At 41.0% G+C, this 19,411-nt stretch overlaps 1 protein-coding gene across 4 annotated transcripts in view; it reads right to left on the reverse strand.

Annotated features, from left to right (window-relative positions):
- Positions 1–19,411, reverse strand: part of SBF2 (SET binding factor 2) — a 430,203-nt gene that overhangs the window by 77,913 nt on the left and 332,879 nt on the right. For all 4 annotated transcript variants that reach the window (XM_031941976.1, XM_031941975.1, XM_031941974.1 and 1 more), the window contains exons 18-23: positions 16,837–17,007; positions 13,916–14,178; positions 11,050–11,222; positions 10,326–10,399; positions 9,150–9,345; positions 3,113–3,240 (exon numbers count right to left, since the gene is read on the reverse strand). In XM_031941976.1, coding sequence (XP_031797836.1) covers positions 3,113–3,240; positions 9,150–9,345; positions 10,326–10,399; positions 11,050–11,222; positions 13,916–14,178; positions 16,837–17,007 — 1,005 coding nt within the window. The remainder of the gene's footprint in view (positions 1–3,112; positions 3,241–9,149; positions 9,346–10,325; positions 10,400–11,049; positions 11,223–13,915; positions 14,179–16,836; positions 17,008–19,411) is intronic.

A 19,411-nucleotide genomic window follows, 5' to 3' on the forward strand; every position in this document is an offset into this window, starting at 1 on the left:
GAATCTACAAATTAATATCAATTGGCAGGTATATAGCACACTAAGATTTGCAAAATATTTTATATACATTATTACATTTGATTTTCACAGAACTCTGTGAGACAGAAGCTAAGGTCATTATTGTTCCCCTTCTACAGATGAGGAAACTCATGTTGAGAGATGTTAAGTGCCTTGCCCAGGGTCAGACAGCGGGAAGTAGCTGAGGAAGAAGTGAAACCCGAGCTTTAAGTCCAAGATCAGGGTTCTGCTACTATGGTACCTAGCAGCCATGAGAGGCTGAAGGAGATGCATTCCATGTCGTGCCAGGAGCCTGCTCTTATCCAATGACTCTCTTCATCTGGGCACATGGCCCAACAGGTCTTCCCAGAGGGGCTACAAGACATTGGCCAGAGAGCTCCTGGCCAAACCTCACAGTCATGTGGAAGACCCATATGGTGTTCACTGTGGGACAGCTGACAGTCTGAGTGGTCAGAAGAAGCCAAATGGCAGCTAATCATGGCAGTATGAAAATATCTTTTACCGACACAGTTCAGTCTTGAGGCATCCAAAAGTGTACAAGAAGAGCACATTCCCAGCCCTTGACAAATGGGAAAGCCAAGTGAACTTGGCTACCAAATGAAGACCTCGCCTCTTTAGGAGGGTCTGCTGTGGCATTCAGGGATCCCTGGTTAGAAAGATGGTGATGTGAAAGCATGCTATAATATGTATAAAGTCTGCTCCTGAGACTGGGAGTCAGGAGAGTGGTGATGGTCTGGCTTTGTCGCTAACTAGATGGAACAAGTTAGTACCTGCCTTGGGTACTCATAGCACAGTATTTGGAACTGGATTTTAGAGATTACCTAAGTCTGGTAGCATCCAGCTTTTTTTGAATATCATAATCCCTTTTTAAGGTTGGAAATTTCTTTTAGCATTTACATATTAGCATTTGCTGATTAAAAAAATAAACAATAGGAAGTTACTATGAATCCAGTAACACTTTTAAATGAATTTGGATCATCTTGGAATAATTTGGAGCATCATCTCGGCTGGAAGATGTGACCTTGACTTCTCAAAGGCCATGCCAGACAAGCACCAGCTCTGGAGGGACCTAAAAGACTACTGAGCTTTACAACATAGTCCCAAACGGGGCCTACATCTGTTTCTAAGGACCAGCCTAAGGAAGAACTAAGGTTCTCACAGATTCTGAGTCTACAAGTAAGACATTACCAGAAGGCTGTCATTGTATGATCAGTTCTTTGATCATGTAACCCATGAAAAAAAAAAAAGGAAAACACAAACTGGTCTTCAGTCCTGCAGGGTTCCATTTTGCTTCTGCTGAGACAATGAGAGTGGTGGAAAATGCTCTGAATGTGAGAGCCTTGTTCACTGACCAGTGAGAGGGCATATTTGTGGAAGCAATAAATCATATCATTCTTGACATTCCTCCTATAAATGAAACCAGAAGACAAAAGGAAATTGGAGCTAAATTAATAGATGACTCACAGGTTCCTCTTGGAAAAGCTTTTGGAATATTCCTTTGGCAGTTGTATGAACTGTACTAGAGATGGGAGACTAGAAGCAGGGGCACCGATCAGAAAAAGACTGAGGTATCGGATGATGGCCTCAATTAGGATGGTGGAAATGGGAGTGGTGAAAAGATGATGGATGTAAGAAATGTCCTGGACTACAAACTTGATGAATCTTTAACCTGACTGGATATATGGAATAAGAGGCTGTGAAAAACCAGGGTCACTGACAGAAGTAGAAAAATTAGGAAGGAGATGGATTTTAGAGGAAAAGATCTTGAGTTCCATTTTTTGACATGATCAATTAGAGATGCCTAAGGGAAAAATAGGTGGAATTCCAGTGCCCTAGTTGTGAGGTAGAACTGGAGCTCAGAAGAGACAAGAACTGAAGAGACTGATAGGGGTTTCATCTCCAAAGAGGTAATAAATGATGCCATCAGACAGAGAACTTAGGGAAACAAGAGGGTCCCAGGAAAAAACCCTAGAGGAATCGGCAGAGGAGATGGGACTTGGATGGTGATCTGGCAGAGAAGAGTAAGAAAGAGCACAGGACAAGAACTGGGAAAGAGACACTGGCCGGGGCTGGAGGCACTGTGGTGGAGAGGGAGAAGTACCCGCATGATGATGTGGCCATGAAAATTCAGGACCGAGCCAAGGCCTCTGGAAGTAGATTGTTCCTAAGGCCACTTTTCCACTTTAGCATCCTGTGACTCACACTGACCAAACATCCAACCTTGAGGACTCCGAGGTCACAGAAACTTGCAGAAGCGATCCCAGGGAGAGGTCGGAGGAAATGGCTTCTTCAGCAGCACGTTCTTTGTTGACAAGGCTCTCTTCTGAGTAAACCAGGCCTCCTCCGCACCACTTCCTAACTGAAACCACAGGCTCTTATTTAGAGTAGCATCATTCCCTCATGGAGGGAGGCCAGAGGCAGCGGAGTCCGTGGCAACGTCTCCAAGGTCACTTCCCGTTGGGCTGGCTCTCAGGCCTGGCCGGTTCCCAAAGCTTTTTCCTCCTTTCTTCCCTCCACGCCACGGGCTTCTCAGGGTCAATCTGCTGCTATAGCACTCCTCCAAGATCGCCCTCAGCCAGCTCCTGGAGAAACACTCTTGCACCTTCAACGGCTCCCACTGCCGAAGGACTAGGGGCTTGCCCACGGCCGGGCCCCTTCTATGTCTCAGCCTTGTCTCTCAGTTCTCCTCACAGGCTCCACGCTGAGAGCAGACAGCCTCCCCCCTTTTCCCCCCTTCGGCCTGCCGTGTGGGTGCGGACCCCCAGCTACCTGCCCAAATCTGAGCTCAGACCTCACCTCAGCCACTTGTTGGCCAGGCGACCGTGGGAAAGCCCCGCAAGCTCTGCCACAGTGTTCTCATCTGAGAAGTGGGAGCCTGAACACCCACCTCCCGAGGCTGCTGTGAGAGCACAGTGGAATCGCGTCCGCAGGGCTTTTGCCAAGTCCTGGAGTTGCCAGGGTGGGTGCCTGCCGCTGTGCAGCAGAGGCTCGGGCTGAGTGTCCTTCCCCCCCCCCCCCCCCCCCCGCGTTCCCCCTCTTCCCCGGGGGCTGTGAGACTGGCCGAGGGGCCGCCCCCCTCCCCCCGTGCTGGTACCTGGAAGGAAGCCGAGGCGATCTGCATGCCCTCCTGTGCGCTCTGCTGCAGCTGGCTGGGCACCGCGATCTTCTTCTCTTTGGTGATGGAGGCCACAGGGAAGCTGCGCACAACCACCTGCTCACCCACTGGGACAGAACACAGACTCTGGGTTAGCTTGGGGGAGAGGGCCGGGCAGGAGCCTCTCCCAGACGGCCGCTCACCCTGGGGGAGGTCAGGCGCGGCTGGGTCAGGGCGGGCGCAGGTCCCGGCTGGGCCTCCTCAGGGCTAAAACTCCCTGATCTGCCCGTGGGGGCCACAGACCTCCCGCCGTGTTCCTCCTCTCTGCTTCCCTCCTTCCCCGCCCCACCCCCTCCCCAAGCTGGGCCCCGCTCTGTCCGCAGGGCAGCTTTGCCCAATGACTGATGGGGCCTTAGCGGTCACATGCGATGGGCTCCTTCACCAGGGAGTGCTGGCAGGGAGGGCGGCGCTGAGAGGAAGAAGGTGTTGCCATTTTCACCGACTTCTCCCCAAAAGGCGAAAGGCGGTGTCTCTTTCCAACCTCACTGTGAGAAGGGGTCTCTAGGCCTTTCTCAGAGCCACAGAAAGGCCGAGAACCCCCGGGGCCCGGCAGGGGCCTTGTGCTTTCTGGGCTCTGTCAGGGAGGACCAGGCACTCCGCACCAGCCATGGCTGCCCCACTCGGCATGAGGGTCTGGTTACAGACCAGGTCAGGGGCAGGGCTAGGCCTCGTGGCCCGCACACGTCCTCCTCGGCCAAGCCCGAGTTTCAGATCTTGGGTTTTAAACAGTAAAATGCAACAAGGGCAAAGGATGTGCTAAATGCAGGGCACTTGAGAAGCCCCAAATAGTGGGGGGGCAGTTTCTTCATTAGGACGTTCAGAAATGAATTTGGGAGGCGAGGATCCTTTTTCTGCTTCCTTTCTCTTACCGGATACTGGGAAATGGGCAGGAGCCAGGCCCTGCAAGATGCGGAAGGGCAGACATTTAGTGGGCTCCTGGCATTGGATTAGCGCAAAACAGAAATCCCTGCACATCATGTAACTGCCGTGTTGAGGCTGATCAGTGAGCACAGAGTGATTTCTTTGTTAGATCTTATATCAACAGAGGTCTGGGGATTCAAAACGATTCCCTCTTATCTCCAGTGCCTGTTGGACATCTCAAGCTGGATGTCCTGCAGACTTCTAAAAAGATGAATACAAAATGCAAGTCATTTTCTTTACTCCCAAACCCTGAGGCCTAAAGTTTTCCCCATCCTCTTAATCACCCAGGCTCAAAACCTAGGTCTCAACGGTGACTTCTTCCTCTCCTTCACTCCCACAGCCAAGGTTGCTTTTTACCTTCCTTGTCTCCTGCTGCAGTGTCCCACTGACTCATCTTCCTGCCACAAGTCTCTCCTACCACACTCCATTCCCCACACAACAATCTGAGTATCCTGCTCCAAGTGAAGGGCTCTCGGGTTACCTTCCTACTCAAGTGACTCCTCTGCCTGGCTTCTAAGGTTCTTTGGGACTCCGCCATCTTCTGCCACCTTTCCTGTCTTCTTACACATTACTCCCTCACCCCTACATACTCTGGGGTCCAGGGACAATGGATGGAGACCCTCCATCTCCTGATGTGGAGTATTTATAGTGGCTGTCTTTCAGGCCCGCAGCATTCTCCCTCCTCACCTCCGCCTCCTCAGTTCTTTCAAGTTCTAGCTAAGATCCTATTTTCTGCATCTCCCATGATGTTAGCTCTTTCCTTCTGTTGGCCATCTTTAATTTATTTGTATATAACTTGGCCATATATGATGGTTTGCATGTTGTCTCTCCCATTGGACCATTAGCTCCTTGACATCAGGGAATATCTTTTCTGTTTTTTTATATTCCCAGCACTTAGCACAGTGCCTGGCACATAGTAGGTGCTTAATGCAAACTGACCAACTTTACACGGGTCATCTTATTTGATCTGCACAATAACTCTGTGAGGGAAGTACTATTCCTCACTTAACAGATGAGAAAACTGAGGCTTGAGAGAAGTTCTGGTTTGTTTAGGGTTATAAGGCTAGTAAATGTCTGAGGTGAAATTTTAACCTGGATTTTCTCAACTCTAAATTCAGTGCTCTACTATACTACAATCTTTCAAAGGTCACTGAAAGTGGTTTAACAAACACCTCGGTCAGTGCTTCAGGAAACATAAATATGGTCCATCTGGGCTTGGTGACCTGAGTTCATTATGTCCCTTTTGTCCTACACACTTCCTTGGGCCTTGACAATGCACTGTTACTGAGCCCTTCTGCAAGGGCAGTCTTTCTCTCTGAGAAGATGAGCTCTGTTTTAATCTGTGCTTTAGAAATCGGAATCCCATCCTTAGAATCTTAACCAGCCGCACTCCCTTCCAGGCATTTCCTTTCTTGGCTGCCCTATCATGTTGTTGACTCCTAGGGAGCTCATGTTCCAGTAGGGACCTGATTTCTTTTTCAGATGAACTGCTTCCTGAATAGGACACCTCTTTCCACACTATTTTGTACTTCTCCATTTCATCTTTGAACTTAACTGTAAAACAAGTCAGGCATAGGAACAGAGATTGATTTCATTGGTACGGGAAGCTCCTAGGTGAGGACATTCCCTCTATCAAGGCAGATTGGCAATTTCTCTTCAACTCATAATCTTAGAAAGTTGTCTAGAACATTGAACTATAAGTCTTTACTTTTATTCCTGTGAAATTTCATTTAGATTTGGCTCATGGTTTTTAGGATCTGACTATGCTATCTAAAGTCTTAGCTGCAGTTTGGATAAGCATATCTTTTACATGTCACTCCTTCATCAAAATCTATGTGGGAATGATAATGGCATTATGGAATAGGTGAGATGTCCTGAGGGGGGTTATCGAGAGAGAAGAAGGTCTAGGAACCCAGTCTTTTCATTTACTGACTTCCCTTGGGCAAGCAAGTAAATCCCTTCGTCACTTGAACTTTAGTTTTCCTCATCTGTAAAATGGGGATCTAGTTGTTTCTCTTATAAGTCTGTTAGGAAAGTCAAATGAAACAATGTAAATGAAGCACATGGTAAATACCAAAAGCCACATAAACATCTGTAGCAATAATCTCATAATGTGTGCACAACTTTTTAAATTTCTGAAGCTTTTGATAACTATGTACTCAATAGCTCCTTTTTTTTCCCTATAAGACTTGGTCATATTTGACCTCTTTGAAACTCCTTCTAGGAAGATGACTGCATTTTAAGCACTTAAATTTCTGGAGAATCCAAAATTATATGAAAGACAGTAAATATTATACAAGTAACTTTCTTCATTTATAAAGAACTCAGTTTTTAGGATTGAAAAAATAAACACCTTTGTTTATATTTGTCCATGGACACAAAGATCATTAAGATCTTTTTCTGTCTACTCTCATTTCAAGGAAGTAAACACTCTTTTTACAATGAACTAACCAATGCGAACCATTTATTAAATACTTATAATGTGCCAGACATTGGACTAGGCTCTGAGGTTACAAGGCAAAAATGAAATAATCTTTCTAAAAAGCGGGAACAATAGGAAAAAGAAACTGAAAAAGAGAAAATGTTCAAGCTTAGTTATGGGCAAATACTAAATGATTATTCCATGTCCCCTTTAAAAATCTCACATTCCTGAAAATCAAACATCTCTTAACCATTAGTATAATACTACCCAAGTGCTAGCAATAAATTTAAATAAATACTAATAAATTTCTAATAAAAGTTTTGAAGCCCACTGGTGCCACAAAGGAAAAGACAAAACTTAAATGTACTCTCAGGAATAAAGATCATTTACACATATTTGTGTCAGGAAAGCAGCTTGAAAGGCTGCTGCCTTTTGCCTACATTCTGTTCATGCTGAGGTAACTCATCTTTAATGCCTAAAATGTTTAGATAAAATTTTATTTTATTTCTGTCATCTACATAACCTACATACATAGGTTATGTAGATGACAGAAATAAAATAAAAATTTTTTTTTACAAATACAAAATAAAAATGTATTACTACATAATAACTCTAGTCCCTCTATCCAGAATTATAACCATTTTAAATAACCCTGTAATAAAGAATATTATTTGTTAAAAGGTCTGAATACAAAATGACACTCTTTCACTGAAGGTGAAATATCAGAGAGCTGGAAGAGATATTGACCATCTACTCCAATTTCCTAACTGTACAGAAGGGGAAACTGAGAACCAGAGTAGTTGCTTAAAGGAATGCCCCACATGTTATTGGCATAGCTTGGTTGGGCCCTGGCTCTTCTACCCACTGGGCCAGGTTTTTTTCTGCCATATTTCTCTACTTCTCCAATCTGGCTAGTAAACTTGGCACGACAATGGCTATGAATTGAGACGTAAACAATTGATAATTTTCTACTTCTTGAAATGCATGAAGGTTTAAAGACAATATCCAGGTTGAAAGTAATTTGGGAGCAACAAAAACTAGAAAGAAATGTGATGCAGGAAGTCGCCAACATTTTCTTCTCCCTTGAAGAAGGCATCATAGAATAAAATGGTGGGGTTGAGAATGTTGGGGCTGCAAAGTTTAAACATGAACCATCACTTTGCCTAAAAGATTCTTTTATATTTTGGTGTTCAGACTAATAGTAGATCATCTGAGTCAGGGACAGTAGCTAAGGAGCATGCTCATGAGGTCAGGGTTAAAAGTCCAATCCCTGTCTAGGTAAAGTAGACAAATTTATTTGGTAATTGGAGATGGCAAACATAAATCGAGCTGTTTCCATAACACTACCGAGAACAAGAGAAATGAGTTGGAGGAAGCCAGATGGTCCCAGCTATATCTCTAGGTGTACATCCTAACAAGCAAGGCTCGGAATTATCAAGTACATTTGCAAAGAGCAGTATACCACATGGATACTAGAGACCAGAGAGAGAATATGGAGACTTACTAACAAACTGCAAAGAACTGCAAAGGTAATTCATTCAACAGTAGAATTACCACAGTGATACTCATTTTCCCAGTGCTTTATGCTTAAAACCGCTTTATATCTGTTACCTCATTTGATCCTCTCAATAATTAATTCCCTGTGGTATGAAATAATAACGAAGGCAGCATAAATTCTGCACCCACTGTTCCATTAGCCAGCTGTTCCCAGGACTGACACTATTGACCAAAGTACCCATCATGCAGTGAGAAGAGCCTTGGTGAGCTGTGTGACTTTGGTCAAGTTATTCAAACCTTCCTGATTCCTTTGAGTTTCCTCCTAGGTAAAATCAGAAAAATACTCATGGTGCCATTCTCACAAGGATGTGGTGAGGATGAAATGAGATAAAGTATAAAAAGTGCTTTGTACATTGTAAAGTGCTATATAGCAGGAACTTAAATATTTGTTCATTGTTCACAATCATTAGTTTTTTGTTCCCTAATTATTGGTAACTAACTTTCAAGCTAATTCAATATATCTGAAAGAAAGGAACTTAAAAAATGAGAAATAAAAAATCAGGTAGAACTTGAATGAAAAAAGACCCTTTCCCATTTACTTTCCTTGCAATAGTGTGGCATTATAGCACAAAATTGAGAAAAATACTCCTTTTGGCTAAGATACCAATTTCAGAGCTGGCAGAAGGACAGTAATATGATAGATAGTGGGTATTTCCAGCTTCATTCATGGCCAGAATGGAAGCATTCTAGGAAATGAGGGGTTTTTGGCACCTAGTTAATCACACCAAGTAGGTGGCTGGCTGCCTGGTTCATCTGCATGTCTTGCTAGACCTGAAGTAATTCATTAAGCAAATAGAATGATCATTTGAACAAAAATGCTTGTGACATTATTAGGAAGGTACCAAGACCCCTCAAATCATAAAGGTTGTCCAATCAGTTCTTAGCTGTTGACAGGACAAAGCACATTGGAAAATATCTGACTTTACAAAGCACCGGCTCTTGCTCTGAAATAACAGCTAACAACCTCCCCCTCTCCCCTTCCCCCCAACTAACTGCTTTAACCACTCCGGCCTGGAATCAAAGATCTGTACAAGCCTTTCACTGGCAATGGATTTTTTTGGATCTTGTGAGCCATACCTAGCTGATCATGAGGGGTGCCTTTAAACAGAATTCTATATGTGGTAAGAAACAGCGCTCCTTCTGCAGGGAGGATGTGGGGGCCTCCAAGAAGTCCTCCTGTAGCTTCTTCTCTTCCATCAGGATCGAGCAGCACACGGAGGCCTTCACAAACGATTTCTTCTCCTGGAAGCAGGGTGGGTCTTAAAATCTTAGGCTAAAGGGAAAAAAATAACATCCACAATCAAATTATATGTTTAAATACTCAAGAAACAAGATGATTTTTCAATTAGTACACATATATAATAAAGCTTCACTTAAGAGTTGCTGCTGTTCTTGCTCTTCAGTCTTCAGCCCTGACTTTTTGTGAGCCATGTAGGGTTTTCTCGACAAAGTCACTGGAGTTCCCCATTTCCTTCTCCAGTTAATTTTACAGATGAAGACATTGAGTCAAATGGGATGAAATGACTTTTCCAGGATCACACAGCTAGTTACTAAATATCTGAGGCTCATCATGAAGATGAGTTTTCCTGACCCTCAATCGACTTCTTGCTATGAGACCTCAAATGACGAGGCGAGGGGATAGATCGAAGGAACAGGAAAGAGAGATCTTAAACAGGAATTGGTGGTTTTTGCAAGATTGGTCAGGATGGGGGAGGTGTTGGGAAGGTCAGCCTGGAGAGCCTCAGTATACACTACAAGGATGTGAAGAAGGCACTGAAAAAAATAAACACATAAGGCTCTTTTTAAATGTCTGACTTTTGACCCGAGAGCTAGAATGATAACCTTGTTGCTCAGGGTCAGGGACTCTTGGAATGAGCAGAGTGTGGGAACTGGGTCATCCCAACAGCAGGGAATTGCTTACTCTGATCAGTACATTGACCAAACTGCAAGAAGATGGGTGTCTTTGCCTCTCGTCCTGCATTCTGCTGGCATGAAGGGTCCAAGCATTCCAAAAGAACTATTTGCTTTGTTGGCACCCACCAGCTCAGGCCGTGGTTCTAGGCACTTTGGTTCAGATCTTGAGTGTAGCCTGGGGGTCATGAGCCAAGCAAAGAGCCAGAGCAAATCATCCCTAGACATGAAGCTGAAGGACCCCTCCAGCCACAATTATCTCCTGTTGCTCTTTGGAAAAAAAATGCTGCAAAATAGAAATGAACTTTTCATATGGAGAGAGCACACCTTTTATAATATTACCTTCTGTATTGGGGGGAGCCTTCTACTCTCTCGATGAACAGCCTCCAGGGTCTCGATGTGCATTGCTACAATTCCTAGAAGGATTCAGAGTACTTAGGTTAAAGTGGGGAAGAAATGCACAAATGAGTTCAGAAATCTTGTATGTAAATCACAGAAAGACAACACAGATTAGAATCCACCAGTTTCCTCAAAGTTCAGTTCAGAAGTCCTTTCTTAGAGGTCTCTCTTGGTACGTTCACCTAATTGGAGCTATCTTCCTCCCTCTTTTCTGCTTCCCCATCCCATGTCCCCTAGTATTGACTTTGGATATATTTTGTACTGATCTCTTCACACTTGTTGTTCCCCCCAAAGAATAGTAACATTTTGGGGGACACGAATGGTTTTTTAGGCTTTGTATCCCAGGACATGGCCCAGTGCCAGGCACTGAGCAGAGCAAAAGTCAGTATTTGGTTGATGGATTATTTAGGCATTTATCAGAGCAGCTAAAAGCCTTGTACCTGCAGTCAGAGGAGCTGAGGCTGGCTCCCAGCTTGCTTCCTTACTCACTTGTATGAGTCACTTGATTTTTAGGAAGGTCTGTCATCTATAAATTGAGGGGCAATTCTAAAGTGGCCTCTCATTCTAGATCTAAGACTCATAAGTCTTGGGCTGACCCAAAGCAGCTACAACAAAGAAAAGATCTTCCCCCAAATGCAAAAGTCTGAAGTGCGTGCATCACTGGTACCTGGTATCATGCAGTGAAGGCTCTTGATGTGATCCTGAGTAACTCCACTCTCGGTGCAAACTTTATCAATAAACCGGGTTATGAAACGCACAACGGAGTTGGCGACATCACTGTTCTCTGAGTCCTCAAAGCCACTCTCGGTGTCGTAGCTCTCAGCAACACTTCCTGCAATGCTGGGACAGAATGATGATGACAGAAATGCTTGTTAATACTTGGTCAATACAGGGGAGCCACTCTTGGTTCATCTATCCCGCTGATTAACCCAGATAAATCTGATGGGCCCACTGCCAGATACTAACATCCATATCTTAAGAGGAGGGTACTTTCTTCTCATCTGTAATGTTTGCTGCATTGCTGGTGTCTAATTTTAACAAAATAATTCAAAATTCAAAAACTATCTTCATAAGTATAAACACAGTTTTCTTCACAGCTGCAATCTTGTTTTTTTTTTTTTTTTTTTTTTTTTAACATTGCCACAAAGACCTGGCATTTGTCTGATTAACAAATGTTTATCTATCTAGTAGAAAATATAACATCTAATAGAATGAGATCAATGAATATGGATGCTTTCAAGGATCAAGAACCAGCTCCACTTGTATGTACATTGAAAATCAGACTATTAAGTCTTCTTTGTTTTGGAGACTTTTTATAATTTTCCTCATTTGTTTATTTAAAAACACTGTCTGTTTTCTCTGTAATTACTACCAGAAAAATCCACAGGAAAAGATATCTAAGAAATATGTGTACACAGATCTTAGTATTGATAGCAGGGACTCCTTTATTTTTTGGTGTCCTAGACCTCCCAGCAGTCTGCTGAAATCTGTGGATCCTTTTACAAATAAAGGTTTTAAAACAATTCAAGGAAATACTAAATTTCAGTTAAGAGGTTAGTGAAGTTAAAAGGTGTAAATTTTTTCTCCTGTCCAAGCTCATGAACCCTCTGAAATGTATCCAAAATTTAAAATTATGAATCTTTGCTCTACAGAAAAGAGATGAAGTTGGAAAATTATGACCCCTTCTTCAGGAGATCTGCCTATGGATAGCAAGGGCCAATGAAGATCTGGGCGAAATCAAAGAAGGTAGACTAGCTTGGGCAACATATAAAGATGGAAAAGTACACTAGGGACATGAGAGTCGGCGCTCCCTTCCACCTGACCAATTCTCTGCTACAGCCATTGCTACAAGAAACAATTATAGAATAATTAAATGCTAAAGACTATGGCATTAATTCAGAAGATAATTGGTGTGTGGAAAAAGGAGAGATCCCTTGGGTTGAAATAGTGGAGAAGCTTAACCAATTTTTGACTGGCTGGTAGGATATGGAGGCCAGACAGAAAGCATGTGGAAAGACATTCCACAAACAAAACACTGCATTTATTTGTAGTGTCAAGAGGGACATTAGCATAACAAGGTGCTAGGAGATAAGTCGATAAGGAGATTTAGGGTGGGACATGATTATGTCGGGTCTTGAACTACAGCAGAATTCAGATTTGATAAAATAGATAATATGGAGTCACTTTGATGGTTTTGAGCTGGGTAACATATTAAAAATAGGATTCTGTATAGAACTAAATAGACAGGAAAGGACTAGAATTAGGGATACCAGTGAGGAAACAATCCATTGTAATAATGGAAGGGTAAGAAATAGCTGATAGCAATTGGACTAAAGAAGGCTACAATTTGGGATTTTGAATGAGAAGATTTCAAGGATATGATGGTCACCTACCTAAGAGATGACAGCAAAGAAAAGAGTAGAGGATGATTCCAAGGTTTCCAGCCCAAGATGATGGCAGAATGATTGTGGATTACCAATAGGAAAGGATGTTGGAAAATTTAAGACAGATGCACTTTGTGAGAGTAAATGAGTTCAGTAAGAAAAAATACTAGAAGGAAAGAAAACTGGGAGATATCCACTTGGGAGAGAAGAAAAACAAACTAGACAAAAAAGTTGGCAGGAGGCAAAACTGGAAGAGCAAGAGAAGCACCAGGATTAAGTAGAACTGCAGAATCCAAAGGAAAGAACACCTAATCTTCACCTGGCCACACCACTTTGGAACTTCTCTGACTTCAATTGTGTTTCAGGAAGCTCATTATCAGGATAACCTCATCAGCCTGCAGGATCCCTTTGGTTTTGGGACTCCACTTTATCACTGCCTTCTACTTCTCTTAGTGAGGGTTAGATCATGATTCCAAACCTTCATTTAAGGAAAAAACTCACCTGGTCATTCTATTTTGAGACTTCTCTGACTGACTTTTCTATCTATCATATTCTCCTCTTGAGTTCTTTTCCTTCATCTTTCCCCCTCCCCTTTTCAGCTTCATTTTCTGGCGATCTTCCCCATTAGATTGTAAGCTCTTTGAGGTCAAATTATTGTTCTTTTTTCCTATTTGTATTTCAGTGCTGGCACATAACAGGGACTTAATAAATCTTGATTGGTTCCTGACTCAAGATAGAGAATACACAATCAGAGGAATCCAACATTGCATAATGGTCAAAAATGACATGAAACAAAGCCATTGGAATTGTTGAAAAGGAGGCTGCTGGGGATCTTGGAAAGGAGCAATTTCACCATAGAAACTAGCGAAAGGAAGATAGATCAATGGGAAGGATAGATTAGAAGTAGACACAACAGATATAAGTCATGGAGTTTGGCAGTGAAACAAGATAGTAGTATTTATAAGAAAATAACAGGATCAAGAAAAGCTTTTTTAAACTGGATAAATGTGCATTCCGAACTGACACCAAGAGGTCAAGACTTGACATTTTATAGAAAAATTATCCCCACTTTTGTACATTCTCTTTAATAAAGTTTTATTAGCTTAAGATCATCAAATAAAATTTACATCCTCTCTCTTCTTCCCAAACCTGTTTGTGACGATGCTGTTGCTTCCACTCTCCCAGTCTCCAGTGGCAGATGTCCTCAGAAGTTTGTTTTTACTCGTGTCCAGTGGTACCAGCAGGTTGACCATAAGGTTTGCAAAGTGGATTGCCTGACTGAAGACTGTACTTTCCTCCTTTTGCACCAGCTCTTGTTGCATCTCTTTGCTCAATGTGGGCCACAACCGCAGCTGCTCTGCGGCCAGGTCCATTGCAGTCTTCTCCTGGTCTGTGCTTTTTGGAATTTTCTCCTAGGAAACAAAGTAATTAGATTGAAGAGTAAAACAGTAATTATTTTACATAGTTCAAAGAGTGAGAAAGAGGTTGTTAAAAGAGAGGAATATGTTTCAACAACTTAATATTTGAAAAACTATATAATCTGTTGTGTAAAAAATAAAAATGGAGAGTTAATAATCTTTTTAATTCCCAGAACTTTAATGAAACTTAATGAAGAGTACAGTGAATCAGGTCAATTAACAGACCAAGTGGTTTCCACTTTATTTTCCTATATCTATAAACTATATCAATTCCAATATATGGATTATAGTATATGAATTGATCTGTTGTCCCTTAAAACAATGTTGACTTTCTAACACTTTTTTTTGTTACTATGAATGGCAGGGATAGAAAATATCAACATTTTGTTGGAAGTAAGGATTATGCAATTAAATATAATAGTACTAAAGTGATTTTTTTTAAAAAAAGGATACCCCATATAGTTGAACATGTAGGTCTTATTAGAATTAAATTAAATTACATCAGAATGTATTTTTTTTTAGTACAGTGATATATGAATAAGAATTGGTTTTGATTTAAGCACTTAAATAGGACACAAAGACAAACTTTAGTGTTTGATCCACAAATGACTTTGAAAAAAGTTCAATTAACTACATGCTAAATAGGACTTAGAACTCAGTAGTCTACTTTGATTTCAAAAGCAATGACACACACTTATCTTTAAGTCTACAAAGAAAGATGCATGCTTACTGAAAGCCAATTCTTTACCAAATCAAACATTCTAAAAGAAATGCAGCAAAGCATGCTTCACTTATTACACAATAATCATGTACATTATGAGATATGAGAGAGATGATTTTTAATTAAGCTTTACCAGCTGATTAAATGAGAAGGCACATAATCACCATTTTCATACTAGATGTATGTGCCCCAAATGGGAATTTCCAGTGACTAAACTTGTAAAGACTTTGTGTCACAACGGTGTATCAAGTGTACTCTGGTGAGGGAAGAATGACTACAATGCACATTTCTGATTTTAAAAAAGGCAGTATTTAAATCTCTAGGGTGTGATAGTTGCCCAAGGTGATCCATCCAGCAAACTGCAATATATAAATGCAATGATTCTTTGAACAAAATTCAGTGCCAAAAGGTTGCCTCTTTAAAATTATCTCCTTTTTTATACAAATAGGACAACAAGGTCAGTTAAAGAATGGAAATTAAATAAACTGTATCACCACAAACCTAACCCACCTGACTATGACATTTAGCATAGTGAATGCTAATAAATGATTGCTAATTTGGTAAAAGAAAAGATACAATCTCTATTTTCATAAATCTATATAAGGGAACTCTCTCAGCTAGTTATAACAATAAGAAATTTACCACATAGGATTTAATTATAACATAATTTATAATCAATAAATTATTTATTTAAAGTACCAGTTTTATTCCAGGCATGTTGATTAGGCCTTAGGGATACAAAGACAGCCAAGGAAACATCCTTTAAAGACCTTACATTTAATGGGGAAAGACAGCCATACATGAAAAATCATGTCACAAGGTGTTATGTCATAGGTGCTTAACAGAGATATAAACATAGTTATTGTAGTACAGATGAGGGAAACAGAACTTCTGGCCGGGGAATTAAAGACAGTTTTATAAAGGAAGTGAAGTGAAGTAACATGTGAGCTGGGGAAAAAATGATGAGTTAGATTTTAATGGGTTGTAACTGGGGAAGGATGGGAGGAAGGATTCCAGGCAGTGAAATAAGGAAGAAAGAAATCATGAAAGGCAGAAGACAGTAAGTTTGGGAGACGATAGGCCATCTGATATGTTCTGCTGGTGAAGACACCAGCTCACAGAATTGGAAACCACTCCCATGTCACTTGCTAGCTGAGCTATAGACTCAAAGTGATTCTTTTGAAGGGCAGACGGTGCCCTAGAAAACTACCGAGAGGAGCCACAAGAGAGCACAGCTGAGGAAGACTGGGGGCCCAAACATAAGAGTTTTACATGGGTTGTGATTCCTCTCTTCTTTCTGTGTCACTGAACAGACCTTCCGAGGGCTGGACAAAGTCACGTCCTTTAGTCACCAGCTCCTGAGTGTTCTTCCTGCACCTTCATTTGTTCAGATGCTTCCCCTTCCAATCTTTCAAGATTATAAATAGCACTTCTAGAAGCTGTCTTTGTACAAATCACTTTTCTCCCCTTGGGATCTGTATCCTTGGGATATCTGTCCCCAGGTGGAATTTCCAAGTCAAAGGGCAGCCCGTTCTGTAGTTCTTGTTACCCCCCCGCAAGACTAAGCTCTCCAAAGGTGGAACCAATCAACAATGCTACCAGCATTATTCCAGCAATCCTGCTGTGCCTTGTCAACAGTCTGTCGGTTACTTTAAGATGAACTTCATAAAAGCATAAACATAAAAAGGATGAGGATTTTTTCTAATCTCTGTTCCACAAATGAGTCCCAATGGGTTCTTGCTTATAGACTGTTCAAAGATGCTAATACGAATAAATATCATGCCAGAAATTAACTCAATAAACAACAAGCAAAAAACCCCAAAAGCAACTGAGGGTTTTGTTTTGTTTTGGAAATCATGATTATACATTTTAAAATTCTCTTCCTCTTATAGTCTGAATTCTAGTTCCAAAGACATTTCCTATTTTCTCACCTTTTGCTTCAAGTATGTTGAATGATTGTCTTCCTTGGCTGAAAGGTACAAGGAGCGAACTTGATTTTGCACATTATTGTAAAATGTTGTCTCCCAAAATTGTTGATTAGTCCATATGGGGTGGTCCTGTACACAGGTATAAGCAAACTGACTGACTCCAGGAGCAAGTTTCTGTGAGAACACATAAAAAACAACTATCAATATGGAAATGAGATAATGGAAGTCACCCAAAGAAACTTTGACAGACATGTCAAAGTTTACCCAAAGAATGTTTTATAACAGTCCACAATACTACTTTTGCATACACATGAACTGAACCAATATTCAACTGAACCAATATTAATTGCCTAAAATGTAGAAAGCACTATGTCAGGCATTGGCTTCTCTGAGCTAAAGACAGAACTAAACTAGCAGAACATGCAAAACTTGCTCATTACATGTTTTAAAATGCAGTGTGTGTGTGTGTGTGTGTATGTTTTGGGAGTGGTTATCATTGAGTTTGTTATTTGGATTTGGTGGGGTTTTTTTATTCAGTTCTATGATTTCATTGATTTATAAAACTCCCAGAATGCATTAGGAATTATTCTACAACTTAGATAGTAGTCTTAGAGAGTTTACCCAGAATAACAGTCATTTTGTGTCAGAGGAGGGTCTTCACTTATTGGAGACAGCTTATTTATGCCATTCTATATGTCATTTCTCTGTAACTAAGTATTTAAAACAAAATGCTGATGTCACACTAAAGACTTTTTTTGGGGAAAAAACCAGTTTCCTCATCCTGAACTGTTAGCTCACATATTCTCTACAAGGATTCTAAAATGCTTTGGTTTAAAGATACTTCCTCGGGACTGAAGCCCAATATGGAAAGGGCATGTTATCCTCCTTCCACTTCTCTTATTTTCACTCTCTCACCTCCTCTCAGTATCCTTCTTACTCCTTTTGTCTCTCTTTCCTCTCTTGTGGATCTTGTGGTACTATAGCTCTATGAAGAACTATTCTTTTGTCTTTTAGAATTTTCTTTCCCAAAGTTGAATTCTGATTTAAACCTTTTTAGGTTGACATCCTCGGACTTGTTTATGACTGCCCAGATCTTCATAAGGTAACCTTGGGTTGCTGCTTGACCTTATGACGGGCTGAAGCTTAAAGGCAGTTTGAACGTTAATTTTTGCTAAATTCTCATGAAAAATGAGTGCAATATAATTACAGGCAGACTTTTTTTTGTAGCTAGAAAAATGTAGATTATCGTATGTAAAGCAACTTCGGTTAATGTTAATTAATGTCATTATTAATTTTTTAGAGGTAGAGCATGGGGAAAGGGAGAGAATAAGAATTATGGAGTCAGAGTTTTAGCTCAGATGTCAACTTAGATAATTACTAATTATTTGATATTGGGTGAACCATTAATTTCCCTGGTAAGTCCGTCAGTAAATCAACAACTATTCATTAAGCATTTAATATGTGTTCAGTGATAGGGTTTATTCCTGGGGATTCTAAGAAAAGCAAAAACATGGTTCCTGTCTTCAATGAGCTTATAGTCTAATGAGGAAGGAAGCATGTCAACAACTAGAACAAACAAAATACTTACTGGGCAAATTTCTGGTAATCTCAGAGGGAAGGCATGAACATTAAGGGAATGGGGGGAACAAAGGTTTCTTGCAGAAGGTGGAATTTTTGCTGAATTTTAAAGGAAGCCAGGTTGTGGAACTGAGGAGGAAAAGCATTCCATGTATGAGGGACAGCCAGTAGAAAAGCATGGAGTTGAAAGATGAGGTGGAATATAAATGTGTGGGGTATAAAATGTAAGCAGACTGGAAAGTTAGGAAGAGGCCAGGGTATGAAAGTCAAAAAGAGGATCTTATATTTGATCCTGGAATCTATTGTCCAATTGTTCTGTCTGGCAGATTCGATCCTAAATACTGAAGGGGGTCCAGGGAGCTGAGCAGGAGGAATAAGGTTAGCGTCAAGGGAAGACAGGAATCGTGGGGTAGTCTGAGTGAGGAACTGATGGAAGTGATGCTCTCACTTTTCTCAGGCTCCTTCAGGCTTTATTTTTATACTATATCATGATCATATACTTTTCTTTAGGTCAACATAGTCTTCAGACATGTGTCTGACTTATTGACCTTTATATGTTACTCCATTTGACACTTAATATTTGAGTAAATTTTTTATGGTTCAGTGTTAATTATTGATTACATTATGTGAAGCCAATAACGAAAGGTAAATGTTATACAAGGTTAAATGTCAGTGAATTTTGTTAGTTTACTTATGTCTTCTTTGTCAATTCTATGGATTGTTTGACTTTTCTATTTCCCTGACTTGGTGCACATAGGCATTTAGGGTAATTCCTAGTTATACTTCTTTTGATTCCTAGACATATTGATCTTTTCTGAGTCTAAGTTGGTAAACACCGTTATTTCCTGGACCTTTGGATTCTCTCTCATAGTGACAATGCTTTCCATGGTGTTCTCTCCTTTATCATTTGTTTCAGTGAGAGATTAGTTTTATTAGGACAGAATATGCATGTGGAATCATTTCTAGTTAACTTGCCCAAATTCCCCTTGTCACCAGATTT

Source organism: Sarcophilus harrisii, chromosome 6 (assembly GCF_902635505.1).
Source record: "Sarcophilus harrisii chromosome 6, mSarHar1.11, whole genome shotgun sequence".
Taxonomy (NCBI): Eukaryota; Metazoa; Chordata; class Mammalia; order Dasyuromorphia; family Dasyuridae; genus Sarcophilus; species Sarcophilus harrisii.